The sequence below is a fragment of the Sus scrofa genome, chromosome 1 (assembly GCF_000003025.6).
Source record: "Sus scrofa isolate TJ Tabasco breed Duroc chromosome 1, Sscrofa11.1, whole genome shotgun sequence".
Classification (NCBI taxonomy): Eukaryota; Metazoa; Chordata; class Mammalia; order Artiodactyla; family Suidae; genus Sus; species Sus scrofa.
Genome location: NC_010443.5, coordinates 130279779 through 130299470, shown reverse-complemented (window position 1 = coordinate 130299470; position 19692 = coordinate 130279779). Strand labels below are relative to the sequence as shown.

General features: G+C 39.6%; 1 protein-coding gene across 1 annotated transcript in view; it reads right to left on the bottom strand.

Moving 5' to 3' along the window:
- The window catches only part of INO80 (INO80 complex subunit), a 139923-nt gene that overhangs the window by 42157 nt on the left and 78074 nt on the right, over nt 1–19692 (bottom strand). Inside the window, exon 25 of the mRNA XM_003121588.5 lies at nt 4682–4822. Within this exon, the coding sequence (XP_003121636.1) occupies nt 4682–4822 (141 nt within the window). The remainder of the gene's footprint in view (nt 1–4681; nt 4823–19692) is intronic.

Below are 19692 nucleotides of genomic sequence, written 5' to 3'. Positions count from 1 at the left end.
TCACATTTACCCACTCCAAAAGGAATTTGTTCTCTTTCTTCCAAGTTATTCATTTTTCCTACTGAAAGTTGAGCATAGAGAAATAAAGACTAAAACAAAGTAGGTGATTTAAAAATTGGGTTTTCTCCCTGCCTTGGCTTGTCCTAATAGTAGCCCAGCAGATACTGGACCAGAGTAAATATTTATCATCTAGGGTGAGTTCTAGAACCTGACAAATCAGTAGTGGCTATACTTCCATAGAAATGGTTTGAGGAGTTACTTTATGTTGCAGCAGGTTAAGGATCTGTTATGTCATTTCAGTGGCTCAGATCAGGTTTGCTCCCTGGCCTGGGAACTTTCACATGCCGTAAGCACACCCACCACCCCCCCGCAAAAATTTTATATATATATATATATATCTCAAACAATATGAATACTCTTAGACAAGCAAGCATACTTAATCCCCCCCACGGACACACCTGTGGCATATGGAAGTTCCCTAGCTATGGGTCGAATTGAAGCTGCGGCTGTGGCCTATGCTACAACCACAGCAACAGTGGATCCTTAACTCACTGAGCAAGGCCAGGGATAGAACCCACATCCTCAGGGAGACTATGTTGAGTCCTCAACCTGCTGAGCCACAGTGTGAACTCCACATACTTAGTCTTTTCTAATGAGAGCCTCTACTGACCAATTCTACACTCAGAGATAACTGCTTTGATGGTTTCTTCCCCTGGCTGTACCCATGGCATGCAGTTCTCTGATGAGGGATCAAACCTGCACCACAGCAGTGATCCAACCCATAGCAGTGATGATGCCAGATCCTTAACCTGCTGAGCCACCAGGAAACTCCTTGGTTTATATACATAATGAACTTTGTGGAAAAGCAGAACTTATGTTGGAATTATACATAAAAACTTTGGGCTCATATTCTCAAGATGAAAAACTAAAAGCTAGAAAATTGTGAAGGAATGGGGGAGAACAGTGACACAGGAAAGAAAGTTTTTCCTGTCTGGGACTCATTTCTAGACGCTCTTACAGTTTCAAAACAAAACAGGAGTTCCTGCCTTAGCACTGTGGCTTAAGAATCTAACTCCAATGGCTCAGGTGGCTGCAGAAGTGCTGGCTCGCTACCTGGCCTGGTGCAGTGCATTAAAGGATGTGGCAGAGCTGCAGCTATGGCTCAGATTCAATCCCTGACCTTGGAACTTCCATATGCTGCAGGTATAGCCATAAATAAATGAATAAATGAACACAACTTTTTCCACTTATAAACTTTCACCTATTTTACAACTTCATTTTGCTGATGGCCTTCCAAGCCCAGGATTAAAAACCAGGAGTTTTTCAAGGCACAGTTGTTAGCAAAATACTTTTTAATGTTTTGATAAGTGTCTTTGGCAAGAGCCCTGGATCAAGAAACATGCAGAATCATAGAATGTCACGTTGTAAGTACGTAAGCAGTGAACTCATGAGATTCAAAAGGAGGTAAACAAGTCCATTTTTACTTAAATTGTGCTTTCCAAGTCAACTTTATCCTAAACAGCCTCCACTCATTCTGCTAACCCTAAGTGGCCTCCCTGACCTCTCAGAAGCAGGAGGAGATGAAGTAAGGCACTATTCTTCCCCCTCCACAAATGGAAATGCAGACTCCCTTCAGTCTCACATGAGCTAACCTCTGTTTCTTGCTTCATTAACTTCTTAAACTATAGTATCTTCAGGGGCTGCCTCCTCAAGCATTCAGCGCGTCCTTCCTGAGGACACGTATATTCTTGCACTAGCTCTAGGAAGCGTGACCGCTCCAAACACTTCAGTTTTTTGCTATGATGAATTCTCAGGGTCTTAGTTTTATTAACCCTGTGGAATGATTTCCTCAGCTAATGATAATTCCTTTCTTAGTGGCACAGTTCTTCCTGAACTGACCCTAAAGTTCTCATTGCATGTGCTATGCAAAGTAATTTGTCTTAACTCAAGGTAAGGGTTGAGGCTTAAAGGAAATCAGTTTCTTCCCACACAGATGGGTTAGAAATTAATATAAGTAAAATATCTCATGAAATGTTGCCTTATTAACACCCCAGGCCTGATCTGAAAGGTAAGAGCCTGTGTATGCGTGTATAAAACATTCAGACATGTTTAAAATTCTTCTTCCTGTCCTTATGACTATGGTATAATTACTCCCAATTCAGGCTTAGCACATGTTATGTGAAGAAATTCTATCAATGTGGGGAGAGGGGTTAAACAGGAAAGCATGATGGGAAGGAGCCCCTAAGCCAGACAAGAAAACCTTTCTCTTGCTTCCTGCCACCACATCTTTATACTATTATAGTCTTCTTCAAGTTACTATTGTTTTTTAGGGAAGTATCAGAACCATGCATGGTACTTCAGACTTCAGGCTCCTGAGAAAACAATACTTAAGTAGTACAGTGGGGGTCTGCATGTGTTAAGTATGTCAGGAGAATAGGGTTATTCTTCAGAATGGTTGACTACAGAGCTCTGAGTGGTATAAGTCAAGAGATTTTATGTCCATAAATGCAAATACAGTCCAGGGCAGTTCACTTTTTATTGGCTCTATAAAACACTAGTACTACAAGAAATAAAAAAATGTCTTGACATCCCTCTCTTAGAAATCTAGACTTCCTCTTACAGGCCTCTCCAAATACACAAAAGATTAAGAGAATAAAAAGTAAACCACACAACTAGGAAGCCTGAAGGCTGCTTTCCATGGAAGCACTTGGCTTTAGATGTTTCTTAGAAAAAGTGCTGTTCTCTTCATCAACTTAAACTTCAAAGACAAAGAATGCTCTGGAAGTACTGGATACTTACAAACTCCAAATGCCTTCTGGAGAATCAGTATAGATCAAACAAAGTTGAGAGTGCTAAGAGAAGTAAGTTCATGTAGCAGAAGGCTAGCAAAGAAATCTAGGCAGGTGGGAATAAATGAGACTTAGTAACATCATCTTATTTCCACTTGTCACCTTTTTAGGATCCCCTGCCAGATTCTGACCCTTAATGACTTAAAGTAAGGATGCAAGCTGATATAAATAATGGTAGAGAAATATCACTAAGGAAGATTTTAAAGTCTTGATCTTATTTGAATGGAACTGTGAAAACCGCAGACTTACTAGGATGAGTGGAGAAAAGATAAAAACACAGAAGGGTAATAAGAAAAGTCAGCCTCTTCAAGTCTTCTGGCTAACTAAAAGTTGACCTCAGAGCACATGGAAACAAGCTAGGAAGACAGAAACTCGTTTTTGCTCTGATCGCAGTCTGGCTACATCTCTACTTGGCCCCTCTCTCTTCATGTACACTTCATGGTTTTAACAGAACTTCTGCTTGGCTCTGATCAGAAAAACAGGAAAGAGTAGAAGATCTAAGCAAAGTAAACAGCTGTGGTGTGCCTTTGCAGCAATGCTGCTGGCAATCACCAGTGTCCTATTTTGATAAAAAGGGTATTAGGAAGTATCTTACAGCTGTTCAAAGTTAGGACTGCCATAGAAACTACCCTCAATCTGCAAATAAGACTGACTACCAGTGCTAAATGACAAATATGGCGCAACAGTAACTTTTCAGAGGGAACATGCTTGTGAACCACAGTCCCTTTAGTAGGGGTGCTAAGGAAAGCAAGAGAATACCAGCTAAAAAGTTTTTTGATGCTGGAGTGTTATGTTTCCTTTTATTATCTGGAGACTGTATTGAGATGATAAGGCCAGATCAAACCTCCTTCCCAATCTGGCCCCCTCCTCTGAAAAAACTTCAAAAACCTCAACACAGGTGACAAATGGCTCCCCCTCCTTTTCAAACAGCTCACTGTTCCTGCTACTGAGTGATAACCTACCTGACAGATGGTTTGCTCCCATGGTAGTTTAGTGCCCCAGACTAAATGAGAGGAACTACATGGGAGCAACATCAGGGAAAGAAGCTGCTCCTATCCACCACACAACTATTCTCAAAACAACACAATTCAAAATGAAGAATGCTGACCTGGGAAAGCCAGGACCATGGATGCCCCCCACTCCACCCTGCTTTTAAAATAATTTTATTTAAAAAAATTTAAGGGGAGTTCCCGTTGTGGGGCAGTGGTTAACGAATCCGACTAGGAACCATGAGGTTGCGGGTTCGGTCCCTGCCCTTGCTCAGTGGGTTGACGATCCGGCATTGCCGTGAGCTGTGGTGTAGGTCGCAGACGCGGCTCGGATCCTGCGTTGTTGTGGCTCTGGCGTAGGCCGGTGGCTACAGCTCCGATTAGACCCCTAGCCTGGGAACCTCCATATGCCGAGGGAGCGGCCCAAGAAATAGCAACAACAACAACAACAACAACAAAAAGAGACCAAAAAAAAAAAAAAAAAAAAAATTTAGGAAGGGAAGACCTCTATAAGAGGAACTCAAAACTCCAATACCAAGAAGGGAGCCATGACAGGTCTGACCACTCAAATTATATAGGCTTACTATCCATAACATACAGTAAAAACAGAAAATCATTCAATTTAAAAATGGACCACACATATGCAAGTGCCAATAAATGTATGAAGAAGTGCTCAGCCTCCCAAATTCAATCAAGGAAGTGTGGATGCTCTTCCTAATTACTGAGCATTTATGTTTCTCAAGGTCTAAATGAAACAGTTCTGTTTAAGAAATGGATCCCTTGAAAACTGGTTCATTTCTACAAACACCATCTATTTTATCTCTTCCCTCCTGTGGAACTTACTCGTGGACTGGCTACGCACAAAAAAGATGGCAGCTCAGTGAGCAGGCAGCAACGAAGCGAGGAGGTAGCTGATCTCCGCTGATGGATGACCTGGTCTGAGTAGCCACTCACTGCTTTACAGTGGCTGCTGAAAACCAGAGACTACAAAACAAAAATGCAAATTAGTGCCATTGACGATAGTTTAATGCAAGCAAAACAGAAAAAAAAATGTCACATATAGTTGAGGTTCATGCTAATTTCCAAATGTGCTTTTATTAATGTACCTTAAGTAAATGTCATCTCTAATTCTACCTTTTTCTGGAAGAGACACTGCTTATTATAAATAGTCACAGCAAAACTTACATTAGACAAAACAATATTTTGTGTATGTTTGGGGAAGTTTGGTTCATCTGTTAAACCACAGGTACAAACCCATGTCTTGAGTTAAAACAAGGACCAACGATATTTCCTTCTAAGTTTTTTTTTGGACAGATCTGTTTAATTTTATATGAGCATACTAACAATACAGAGTGGTTCTGACAAGGTTAGCTATTCTATTTATTTGGAGATACCAATATAAGCGGTCATGAACAGGAAATAATATCTCTTGAATTCCTCTGTCATTTAAAAAATACAAATTCTTCACTTATATCACTATATCAATTCATTTTAACAGACTTGAAGCTCATGGTAAAGCTTCAATTTGCAGTGATTCATGTGAAAGATTTTTAAGTAGGGAATGTTCACCTATAAAGCATCTATCAGTGGGATGAGAGTGTTGTATATTGCAGATGCAGTTCTTTCTTCAGTTCAGTTATAGTTCAGTTTTATCTTTGGTGTTTTTGTTTTGTTTTTGTTTTATTTTAGGGCCGAACCCGCAGCATATGGAAGTTCTCAGACTAGGGGTTGAATCAGAGCTGTATCTGCTGGCCTACGCCACGTCAACGCCAGATCCCAGCTGCATCCGTGACTTACACCACAGCTCATGGCAACGCCAGATCCTTAACCTGCTGAGTAGGGCCAAGGATCAAATCTGCACCCTCATGGATACTAGTCAGATTGATTTCTGCTGCACCACAAGGGGAACCCCCAGTTTTATCTTTGGATTGTCACTCCTGATTACTTCACTTAAACTGTCTTCCTGGTTTCTCAAAGTAGGTTGATAACCTAAATAATCATTTGAATGAATACAAAAAAGCTACAAGATAAAACAGTAACCAGGAGCCTCTGCAGGAGAATTCTAGTACCACAAGTGTCCAGTACCAGAGTTCCCATCATGGCTCAGTGGTTAATGAATCCGACTAGGAACCATGAGGTTGTGGGTTCGATCCCTGGCCTTGCTCAATGGGCTAAGGATCTGGTGTTGCCATGAGCTGTGGTGTGGGTCGAAGACGCGGCTCAGATCCTGCGTTGCTGTGGCTCTGGTGTAGGCTGACGGCTCCATCTCCGATTAGATCCCTAGCCTAGGAACCTTCATATGCTGCGGGTGCCGCCACAGAAAAGGCAAAAAGAACAACAACAACAAAAAAAAGTGTCCAGTACCAAATTTCTTCAATGTTTGTTTAGTATATATCTTCTCCTGAAGTAAATGGTTTCTTCTGGGTCACAGTTTGAAAGAAGCCATTTCAAGCTCTCTGGTAGGACATGGGTATTGTAACTTGCTTCCATGAAGAAATCAGTATCTTCTAAATAATGGTCATGAACAAACTGAAAGGCTTTAACTGTTTCCAGCAGACTTGGGATGTTTTCAGTGGTTTCTAATCACACCACATGGAAGTCTTTACAATATTTTATTACGATGCTGGACCCATGTAGCTTTGACGCACTTGACATTTTTCTCTAGATGTTGAGGTCCCATCCTTAACCAGAAAAGAATTTTAATCTTCTGATGCCATTTTTCAACAATATCTGTGTTCTCATCTTTCTGTTGGCTAGCATCTGCACAGAGCTTTATCCATCTCTGTACATGTTTATGTTCATTATCATCTGAATGCCTAGTGTGAGGAGTATCATGAAGATTAATAGACCAGGTGTCACCGTTTTTCCAACCTGAATACAGAAGAGCTAAGAACACTACTTTAAAAAATTCCTGTTGCTGATGCATAGATGAAGAAAAGAAAAAAAGGGGTCAATTTTCTTGTTTTCCAAAAGTTTAGTTCTGATTATCAGCAACAGCTCCCGCTGCCCCTCCTGGGGGGTGGAAAGAAGAGCTTACAGAAATCTAGCAACCACTGCTCATATAAGTACTAGTTCAGGGTGCTAGTTGGGGTATCCACTGCCACCCAGGTGGCTGAGGTAGCAGCAGTGGCTGGCCTAAAGACTTGTGAATTCTTTACTAACTTCTAAAGAGGAGTATCTAAACAATATCTCTGCCAACGATCTCTTAAAAGTCAACCTCATTTTCAATATTCCTAAATGAGAGATGAAAGAATAACCATTTCCTTCACTTATTTTCACTTCAACATTGTAGTTATTGGAGTTCCTACTGTGGCTCAGCAGAAACAAACACGGCTAGTATCCATGAGGATGCATGTGGGTTTGATCCCTGCCCTCACTCAACGGGTTAAAGATGCCGTGATCTGTGGTATGAGTTGGAAGCTACAGCTCCAATTCAACCCCTAGTCTGGGAATTTCCATATATCGAAAGCGCGGCCCTAAAAAGCAAAACAAATGAACAAACAAACAAAACCCAAAAACATTATAGTTTTTTTTTTTTTTTTTTTTTTTGGTCGTTTTAGGGCTGCATCTGCAGCATATGGAGGTTCCCAGGCTAGGGGGTCAAATCAGAGCTATAGCCAATGGCCTACACCACACAGTTCACAGCAACGCTGGATCCTTAGCGCACTGAGTGGAGCCAGGGATGGAACCTGCATCCTCATGGATGTTAGTCAGATTTGTTTCCACTGAGCCATGATGGAACTTCTGAAAAAAATACTGTAGTTATTAACAAGAAAGGGATACAACAATTACTATAGGGAGTCTTTTCTAACACAACATGTTATTTGTGATACCTTTCTGGGAAAAGTCTAATGATGATTCTATTTCCATGGGAGATCATTCCTAGATTAGAACATGTTTACTTGTCTTATATCAGCCAGGTTAAGATGGGATTCTTACCAAAAGTCACCAAGTCAAAGTGATTTGTAGCTGATTCCAGAGTAAAAAAATAATTCACTAACTCAAAATGTTGAACATACACACACAGCCTTAGCTTTAGAGAAATCCTGACTAGCTCCAGCATATTACACTCAATCTATACTTTACACTATGGGAGATGTGACTTGGTAATAATGTGTTCACAGGTTTTGCTTTTTTGTTGTTCCTTCCTCATGTTTCCTCACCCTGTAGCCTCTGGCAACTGTATGTGCCTTGCTGCCAGCACTGCAATATGCCCAGAGCAGTGAAGTCAGGTTTTTGTAAAGAGTCTTTTGGCACCATGCAAAAGTATCAAGTGAAAATAAGTAGGGCAATATGACAGATCTTACAACTGTACAGTTCTTGCCAAAGAGTAGCAGAGAAAACATACTGATGTTTTCCCCTCAGACACAGACTTTCCCACTTAACAAGGGGTCATATTTTGCTCTCCATGTCTTATTTATAATTAAAAAGAATACTTATGCTAACATCAGGTCTTCGTTACTTAGAAATTCTTTTTCTCCTTTTGTTCTTTTTTTTGGCCGAGCCCAAAGCTCTCAGAATTTCCCAGCCCAGGTGTCGTTAAGCCTGTGCCATAGCAGCAACCTAAGCCACAGCAGTGATCTGGGGCATTGCCATGAGCTGTTGCGTGGGTTGCAGACTTGGCTCAGATCCTGCATTGCTATGGCTGTGGCTGTGGCATAAGCCAGCATCTGCAGCTCCAATTTTACCCCTAGCCTGGGAATCTCCATATGATGCACGTGTGGCCTTAAAAAGCAAAAAAGTAAGGGCAGGAGTTCCCATGTGGCTCAGCAGTAATGAATCTGACTAGTATCCGTGAGGATGCAGATTCAATCCCTGGCCTCATTCAGTGGGTTAATGATTCGGTGTTGCTGTGAGCTGTGGTGTAGGTTGCAGATGAGGTTGAGATCCTACGTTGCTGTGGCTGTGGTGCAGACCGGCAGGTGCAAGCTCTGATTCGACCCCTAGTCTGGGAATCTACATATGCTGCAGGTACAGCCCTAAAAAGAAAAAAATAAATAAAATAAAATGAAAGGGCACAGTGTTTATAGACTAAATGGATTTGATTTCCACAGATATTTTAAGTTACCAAACAAAAATGGGGAAATAAAATACAGAACAACCCTGAAAACTATGGCTTCCCAGAACTTTCCACAAGTGGTGCTAGCAGCTTTCAAGATCTAAGGAAATGATGATAGATACAACTCTGTAGTTGCAAATTAACATCTAGTAGAAGGGTTTTTGGAAACTTCCTCTTTGGGGGATTCCATCAACAGACATTTAAATTAAAGCTCTCTAAACATTTAATAGAGAATAGTGTTTTAAACTTATACACCACTCTTTTCAAAAGAATTCCTTATGTTTAGATTCTTTTGTATATTTTAAATGGCAAAATCTGAAATGCCCCCGATTTCTATGAGCTAGTTGGCTCAGTATATAAAGCTTTCAATACATATAATGCCTAAGCAGACCACTACCATGACAAGTTTCACTGAGACTGGGAGAGGAAATGGAATCAATGCTGGTACTCTTTCTCTGCCAATCATCACTTTCTCTGCCAATCATCACATTTAACCAGATATAGTACAAAATCTATTCTGTCTCCCTAAAAGATGACTAAATGGTGTATTTCCCAGATCCTGACTTTTGTCTTTCTATTTCTTTTTTTTTTTTTGTCTTTTAGGGCCACACCTACAGCATGTGGAGGTTCCCAGCCTAGGCGTCAAATTGGAGCTGTTGCTGCCAGCCTATGCCACAGCCACAGCAATGCCAGATCCTCAACCCAGTGAGCGAGGCCAGCGATTGAACCAGCAACCTCATAGTTCCTAGTTGGATTCGTTTCCGCTGTGTCACGACGGGAACTCCAGTCTTTATTTTTCTAAGCAAAATAAGATTAAAAAAAAAAAAAAAAAAAGATTCACATATGTGGGACTTGCACTTTAACCCTTGCAAATTCATACAAGAAAGGAGCTCTGGCCAGAGCTCACAGAGGGAAGGGAGGTATGTGAGAATGAATTTATAAAAGTTGTGAACTAAATACTATTCTATCACCAATAAAGGAGGGTGGAGCAGAGTGTGGTTAAGGGGAACATAGAGAATCACGTTGGTTCTTGCTCCATTAAGCATCACAAGAAAAGGCAATATCACATTAATTAAAAGAACTTAAAAGGCCCTAAACCTTGTTCAAATACCCCTAAGTGTCATCTGATCCACATCCTTAGCCCAGATCTTAGTTCCTTGAAAAAACCAGAATTATGAGAATTGTACCTCCTTGAACTCTGTAGCACAGAATTCATATCTAATATTCATTGCAGGGTAAGAAGAGGTATACTATGGGCACACTCAGGGGGGAAAAAGAGTTTCTCACTGCCCAGATTCATTCACATCCATGGGTGGGAAAAAGATGGGAGGACTGGGTTACACTGCTAAATATCACTCAGGCAGTATGTGATGTGAGATAGTTTACCAAGAACAAGAGGACAACGTGTAGGTAAGCCAATATTCATCAACTGTCCCCTCCGAGGATTAAGAACAAAGCGTTCACCTTGATCTGATGATAGGAAGCTGTATTTAGGAGACAGGCTGCTGGAACAATACCTACTACCCTTTATAAAACAAATGAAGACACAGAATAGAACAGAATGAAGGGTTTTCTGCAGTAAGAGGATAAAGGTGAACATGGAAAAATTAAATTAAATTACTATTTGAATAGAACAAGAGAAAGAATCCTAGTATTCGATTCTAATTTCAGTATTTCTCCTTGTCTCTTCTCTCAGGCTTGTCTGCCTAAGAATAATCCCCAACTTTACTTTTTAAGATTGATTTTGAACATGGCATCTGGACTCATGTTCTCCCATCAAAATATTTAAACATAATTTGCATTACTTTGCATATTAAGAAAAGGCTACTGTACTTCCTAGTATCACAAAAGAAAGTAAAACAAAGAGTTGAAGAAACAGCATCATGTTTACACATAAAGTTACAGAATCAGAACTGAGTTGGTAAAAAAATGAAAATGCAAGATAAAGAAAAGAACAGAGCTTGCAATGAAAAAAATTTGTTGACAATGAGTTAGGATTTATGAGCAATTAATTCATGTTGAAGATAAAATGCACATACTATACGGTATTCGTATCTTTCCCAGCTGGTGTGTGCTATAGCAATAAAACTGTGAACAGACAGGTGACATGGAGAGTAGGGTGAAAGGCCAATATCCTTTCCAATTTAAGAACTTTCAATGGTATCACTGTAACAACCCATCTACAGCTTAAGCCAAAATCTCAGGACAGGTAATACCAAAACAAAATGGATAGTGAAGTAACTAATATAAAAGGTAGTGAGGCTCCTTCTTGTTCTCTCTCTTAAATCACTCTGGGGGAAGCCAGCTGCCATACCATGAAGAAAATGAAGCAGGCCCCTTGGAAAAGTCTACATATCAAGGAAATGAGTCCTCTAGCCAGCAGCCAGCACCAACTTACCAAGCATATAAGTGGGCTAACCTGGAAGCAGATACCATGGCTCCAAGTCATTCTTTCAGATAACTACAACCCTAGCTGATATCCTGACTACAACTTCCTAAAATTTTCTGAGCCAGAACCACCTACCTAAGCTGCTCCCAAGTTCCTGATCAAGAGAAATCATGAGATATCAAATGTTCATTGTTTTAAGCTGCCAGGTTTTGAGGTAATTTGTTATATAGGAATAGATAACTATAATGGGGCTAATATCCACAATTAACACCCTTTTGCAATTACTCTTGTGATGTCTAAAAATTAGCTTCTTTCTGCTGGTATTTCTCACGCCTAAGAAATGCCTCTAGTTCTCAGATCAAATGCAAAGCAAAAATACTAATGTGCAATAAATTCAATGAATGATCAAACAAGATACCAACCTTACCCATATTTCCTAACCTCCAAGGAAAACTTAGGACTTTTCACAAAATTCTATTTTAAATAGAGTAAAACTCTATTTCTAATTTTAGGTTGGAGGACATTCCCTCAGGTTAGAATACACACAAAGTTCCAAAGGGAAAAATAACACTAGTACAATGTACCAACACTCACTAAGTCAATCAGTAAACATTTAACCTTGTAAGTGCAAGGTGCCTAAAATAACCTGACCACAAAGACAATAGGGACTATATAAAATGTCCAAACATCTAAATTCTGTTTTCACTTGGACAAAAAAGGAATGAAGCAAGAAAAACAAAGAAAAAAAAAATGAGAGAATTGCTACCTTAGTAGCACTTTCTTTTTTCATGTTAAGCTTGGTTTCGGTGTTTCTAAACACTGTAAAATATTCTTTGTGTTAGACAAATATCTTACTATTAATTAGAGAGCTCCTACCAGTATTCACTGGTTTTCAACCATATAAAAAGGACAGTTAACCACTTTTTCATCCCTATCAATCATCTTTCTTCCATGTTCAATTTTCCTCTTAGCTGCCTTCTTCCTTTTTCGTCTTCAAATACAAAACTCTCTTACAAATTCAGCTTTTAGTTAAACCCAACTGTCCTTCCTGAAATACCTTCCTATTCTTTTTAACTGTCATAATTCATAACCCACTCATTTCCCCCCCTTTTTCAGCCGCCCCCTTAGCATATGGAAATTCCTGGGCCAGGGACTGAATCCAAGCCACAGCTATAGCAACTCCACATTCTTAACCCACTGCACCAGGCTGGGCATTAAATCAGGGCCCCCACTAAGACAAACTGGATCATTAACCCACTGCACCACAGTGGGAACTCCCATAACCCACTCTTTGCACTGCTTAACCAAAATCTCTCTCCTTGTAAATTTCTACACCTGGGTCTTCTCCATCCTATCTGCACTCATAACATCAAAGAGCTCCTAATTTCATTCCTAATGCTCACTTTATTTTTTATTTTTTTATTACTCAAATGAATTTATCACATCTGTAGTCCTAATGCTCTCTTTAAACTAGACATAAAATTTACCACAGCCTTTGAATCCTTCACTACCAGTGCTTATTCACATCAATCACAGTCCCCTGAGCCTTTCTTTACCATCTTTTGGTTACAGCAATTCCTGTTGGGTCCTTTGTAACACGACCCCTCATGTCCAACCTATCCTGTCATCACATCCTTGAGATTAGTCATCAAATACCAATGGCAGAGATCAACAGTGGTATGCTATAACTACCTGAGTGATTTAATAGCCTTCCTAAAACCAACTACCAGATTATTCCTTCCCATGGCTTGATAGCAGCCACCAAAACTTTATTCTCTTTGAGGATTACAACTGTAGCATCTGTTTGAAGAAAGATGAGCCCAAAAAAGGAGCCAAAACTCATGGCTTAATCTAAACCCCAAAAGACTGGCATTCAGGAGTTCCTGTTGTAGCTAGGGAAACATATCTGACTAGGAACTATGAGGTTGCGGGTTCAATCCCTGGCCTCAAGCAGTAGGTTAAGGATCCGGTGTTGCCGTGAATTGTGGTATAGGTCGCAGACGTGGCTTGGATTTGGTTGCTGTGGCTCTGGTGTAGGCCGGCAACAACGGCTCTTATTAAGACCCCTAGCCTGGGACCCTCCATATGCCAGGGTATGGCCCAAAAAAGACCAAAAAAAAAAAAAAAAAAAAAAAGATTGGCATTCAAAGATTTCTTGGAAGAAGGCAATTTAGACTTACCTTTCTGGCCCTTATTTTCACTACTGCTCTTTATTTTGGCTCAAATCTTTAACTTGGAATATATTTCCTCCCATCGAAGTCCGTACCACAAGATTCAACTTAATATGATTTCTATAGAGTTTTTTGTCCATTTCAACCTAAAGTGATCTCCCATACTGAACTTTCCCACTAATCATCAACCATTAATCTGGCAGTTAATTATGTCTTCTTTCAACTCTGATTTTGAATCATTTTTAAAGTTGTTTTAACTTTGTGCATGTATTTTTACTATACATATGAATGATTTTTCAAACCAGAAAACACGGACCACAACTGTTAACACACCATGCCCACAGTAGACAGACACTGGTGCATGACAGGTTTTACAAACAACATTAATTACATGTGCTTTCTCTCCATGAGAGTATATTGATATTGGAAGGAAAGAGCATTAGAAAAACCCCAACCCTTAAGCCAAGATCACATTCTACCACTGGAGATTGCACCTGTTCAATCAATCCCATTGGCCCTTGAGATCAAGCAAGTAAAAACAGCATGAGAGAAAGACTGAAGAGTGTGTGAAAAAAAGGAGTACTTTCTCCAGTAAATAGTGTGTCCTCCCCTCTATTAATATTCCTTGCTCAATTAGGCTTCTTTTACTGTCCAGTTGAATGATCTCCAAGGAAAGTATGTGCAAGCTTCACAATGTAAATAAAATAATATTACTATGCTACTACCTATACATCATTTTAAATGAAATAATACATAAGTATTGGCAAAATAAAGAAAGAATGTTTTAATAACAGGGAGATATAATAAAAAAACACTAATGAAGTATACATACTATCAACATTGCTGAAAAGAGCTTAAACTAAGGTAGATAAGATGGTCCAAAGTTCACATGAGGAGTTCCCGTCGTGGCGCAGTGGTTAACGAATCCGACTAGGAACCATGAGGTTGCGGGTTCGGTCCCTGCCCTTGCTCAGTGGGTTAACGATCCGGCGTTGCCGTGAGCTGCGGTGTAGGTTGCAGACGCGGCTCGGATCCCGCGTTGCTGTGGCTCTGGCGTAGGCCGGTGGCTACAGCTCCGATTCAACCCCTAGCCTGGGAACCTCCATATGCCGCGGGAGCGGCCCAAGAAATAGCAACAACAACAACAACAACAACAACAACAAAAAAAAAAAAAAAACAAAGTTCACAGGAAAGGTCCAAGAACAGAAGGCAATACTGAAGAAAATCAAAGCTAGAGGACTTGTGCTACAAGTTATCAAGCCTTATTATGAAGCTATAGTTGTTAAGATAGAGTGGTACTGGTTAAGGATAGACAAATGGACTAATGGAACAGAGAGAGTCCAGAAACAGACCTACACATATACAACCACCTGTTTGACAAAAGTGATGCCGCAGTGCAACAAGGATGGTCTTTCCATCAAATGAAGCTGGGTCAAATGGATATGGATATCTCTATATTAAAAAAAAAAACCCATAACATAGATCTAAATGTGAACAGTAAATCAAAAAAACCTTTGGAGCAAAACAGAGAGGATTATCTTCATGACTTCAGTACAGGCAAAGATTTCTTCAGCAGGACGCAGAAAATGTTATTCAAAAGAAGATAGCACTGAGGATAAAAAATTAAGCTACTGGGTAGAAGATATCTGCAGTAATAAAGAACTACAAATCACTGTGAAAAGTACAGATATAATAGTAGAAAAATAAGCAAAAGCCTCAAATAAGCATGTTATAAAGGAGGTTATTCACACAGCCAATGAGTACTGGAAAAAGTATATTCAATATCATTATGCATATGGGAAATGTAATTTAAAGCCACAATAAGGAGTTCCCAGGTGGCATAGCAAGTTAAGGATCTGGCATCATCACTGCTGTGGCACAGGTTTGATCCCTGGCCCTGGAATTTCTGCATACCACAGGCATAGCCAAAATAAAAATAAAAATAAAAATAAAGCCACCCACAATGAGATACTACTATACAGAAAGGCTAAAATGAACATACAAAACAATAGCACATTTTGACAAGGATGTGGAGCAACTAGAACCTCTTATACACTGATAATGGGAATGAAAATTGGTGCGATTGCTTTAGAAAATTGTTTGGCACAGATAACCATATGCATACCCTATGACCCAGCAATCTGACTACTAAATATAAACCTCACAAAATGCATATGAATTTTCATTAAAAGATGTGTACAGTAATGTTCATAATAGCACTACTGGTAATAACAAAAACTACAAACCACTCAAATATTTGTTTACAATAACTTGTGGGGAAGATACTGGCGAGGAACAGCGAATGGAAGCAGGCACAAAGGGGCTTCTGAAGTCAAGTTCTGACAGTGTTTTGTTAAGTTATCAAGCTGTATGTACACCTATAATCTGTATACTTTCCTATATGCATATTAATATCTCTAGAAGAAAAGCAAAGGTAACAGGAGAAAGGCTTAAAATTTTCTCCCTTTCTCTCTCTAATCTACTTGGCCTGTTGTTATCTATTAAAGGAAACCAAATGGTCATATTTTCAGAATCAACTTAGCTACTTCTTAGATTCATGAATTCAAATGGTTATTAATTAATTTCATTAAAAAAATTTAAACTCCCAAATATTGGGTTGGGGTACTGGTTATCATTCCCAAGTTTTCTTCTTACCCACTCGAGCTTGAAAGATGGAGCCCAGGAGTTCCCGTCGTGGTGCAGTGGTTAACGAATCCAATTAGGAATCATGTGGTTGCGGGTTCGATCCCTGGCCTTGCTCAGTGGGTTAACGATCCTGCGTTGCCATGAGCTGTGGTGTAGGTTGCAGATGCAGCTGGGATCCCGCGTTGCTGTGGCTCTGGTGTAGGCTGGCAGCTACAGCTCTGATTAGACCCCTAGCCTGGGAACCTCCATATGCCGCAGAAGCGGCCCAAGAAATGGCAAAAAGACAAAAAAAAAAAAAAAAAAAAAAAAAAAAAAAAGATGGAGCCCACATTTATATGTCAGTCCTTTTCTAACCCTTTAGGACTTTTCTTGTCCTTCCCAAGTTTCTAACTCATCATGTGAATGACAGCAAATACCTCTCAATTCATATTTTCAAGATATTTGCTGAAAACAGTGAGCACAATTCTAACTTTGTTTTCTGTGAAAATAAAAAGTTTGATTCCATAGTAGTACCATCCCTATTTAAGCAAAGGAGTCTTCCAAAGGATTTGTAGATTGTATTAATAACACCAGAAAGTATCTCTGTAGGTCTCAATGACAAAAAACAAGTCATATCTGGAATGAAAGGTACAAAAGCACACACACGATGAATTTATCCCATACGAAGCAACAAACAAAAAGAACACAAGACCAATCAACAAATCCAAACATTAGCAAGACAGATAATTATTACATGTAAGTCTCAACACTGTTGTCCATACTGGAAAAGTTACCTTTTAAAAAAGACTCATTTTTGTCAATCATGTTTTTGCAAAAAACTATTAAACCGGCAGGATCAGAGTAGACTATGAAATTTGGAAGTATGTTTTTGATGTGTGCATATATGCTAAAATATCATGCATCTTAAGTTTTAGCTTTTACTTTATATATATATTTTTTTTGTCTTTTGTCTTTTTTGTTGTTGTTTTGTTGTTGTTGTTGTTGTTGTTGTTGCTATTTCTTGGGCCGCTCCCGCAGCATATGGAGGTTCCCAGGCTAGGGGTCCAATCCGAGCTGTAGCCACTGGCCTACGCCAGAGCCACAGCAACGCGGGATCCGAGCCGTGTCTGCAACCTACACCACAGCTCACTGCAACGCCAGATCGTTAACCCACTGAGCAAGGGCAGGGACCGAACCTGCAACCTCATGGTTCCTAGTCAGATTCGTTAACCACTGCGCCACGACGGGAACTCCTACTTTATATTCTTAACTAACGTATTTTGGAAATCTGTTCTAAAAGATTAGGTGTTCAAATTTCCCTTCTCCCTTTTTTTGCAAAAGAGACAACATTATGTTCTCTAAAGAAATGTTTCTTAAATAAGATAAACTCAGCTAAGAGAAATTGGTGTGAGAAACAGCACAATAGTGGTGATAGGCATATTCTAACAAAGCCATTCTTGGGGCATAGTTCCTATAATAAACTACTTTGCTCAAGTTTGAATCAATTTTTTTTTTCAAAATTACTTATTTTTATTTATACTATCTTTGAATACTAGCAATCTAACAGATATATGGCAAAATATACTAAGACAGAGATAGACTTCAACTGCCACCGGCATGTCAAGGTAACTCTGCAATGAAATGTGCCTATTGCTCTCTGAGTGACTTCCGGTGGTCTCTTTCACATTCAGAAAATGAGACTTCCTTAAGTCCCCAAGCTTACAGTTTTCTTCTTTTTTGACTATTAAAAAGAATAATCTAGAACCTTTCTACATGGTGACTCTCTTTATCTAGCCCTCTGGCTATTTTAATATTATGCAGTCACCGAATGCTATATTTTTCAAGCTGTGAGTAGTAAGGGTCATGAGATCATTTTTCAGTAGGTTCCAAAACTAACGTTAAGAAAACCAGGGGGTTCCCATTGTGGTTCAGCAGAAATGAATCTGACTAGTAACCATGAAGACGCAGGTTCAAGCCCTGGCCTTGCTCAGTGGGTTAAGGATCCAGTGTTGCCATGAACTGTGGTGTAGGTCGCAGATGTGGCTTGGATCCCATGTTGCTATGGCTGTGGTGTAGGCCAGCAGATACAGGTCTGATTTGACCCCTAGCCTGGGAACCTCCATATGCCACACCTCCTTAAGGCTCAGGTACGGCCTAAAAAAGAAAAAGAAAACCAGGAGTTCCCATTGTGGCTCAGGGGGTTAAGAACCCAACATAATATGTCCATGAAGTTGCAGATTTGATCCCTTACCTTGCTCAGTAGGTTAAGGATCTGGTGTTGCTACAAACTTTGGTGTGGGTCGGCAGCTGCACCTCCAATTCGCCCCTAGCTCAGGAACTTCCATGTGCCACAGGTGCAGCCATTAAAAAGTAACAAAAAAAAGAAAAAAGAAAAAAGAAAAAAATTATGATGTACTGTATGAGGGTAAACACTGTTTTGTGAATATTTTGTCTTAAAAATTTATGTGTATGTATGCAACATTTTGGTATATCTACATTCTTGTAAGTTATGGTCACATTTTAAAAGCCACAGATATAGTGGGCTTTATTATATTCTTATTAATTGTTACAGATGGCGCTTCAACAAAATAACTCTTCATTCAGAATGCAGTCTAATCTTTACGGCAAGATCCCATGTAAATAGTTGAAACCAAATTATTTCTTGGAATAGATATATAAACCATCTCTGGCAATATATACTGCCTGGTTGGTTACTGCAATGTATGGGTGTTGAAGAAAAGGATGATGAGACCAAAGGCAGAGCAGCATCTCTACACATACACGATTAGCTTTCAGCTACCTATTGCTCAGTAACATGGTATATATTCTAAGTCACTACGACAGCAAACATCTAACTACAACACAAACTAAAAGTAAAGAAGAAAAAACGGAAGTAAATATAACCCTGGAAAAATTACTGGAAAAACCAATTTCACATGAAACATATTGCCCACATCTAAATTTCACTTTGCATTAATTGATACAAGGACCTCACTGTGCTCAGTGTGCTCTGAACACACAAGTGTATTTTCAGAAAGCAGAATACTTATAAGTGATGTATATCTTTCAGGGTTAAGTAAGATGCGGGTATCTACAAAAGAGGGCATAATAAACCCCTGGGAGAATGTGCTTTCAGTACCAAAAATGAATGTAGTAAAAACCTATAACTAGAAATACACAGTACCAAATGTAAAGAAATGGGTCTACAGAAGGCTAAGTAACTCTTCATCAGATATATCAGTAAACACTAGTAGGAAGTCATCTTGTGACCACTGACCATTATTCCAAACAGGCTAAAACCCAATTCTCTTCTTCTCTATTATGGATCTTATCTTTAGAGTCCAAAAAAAGTGCATGGAGCAATGCTTGAGAAACCAACTGGGGAAAAGAGAAGAAAAGGATACTGTACAGGTTCTTCAGTGTATGGGGGACAAACACTAGATGCAGCCAAAGAACATCCCACTTTCAACAGCAGATAACTGTACGACTAATGACCCATTAAATTTTCTACAGGATACAAAGAAAATGTTCTACCTTCTAACTTTTAAACTAGTTGAACTATAACATATAAACATACAAGTCTCTTCTCAAACTCTCCAGTGTTACCCAT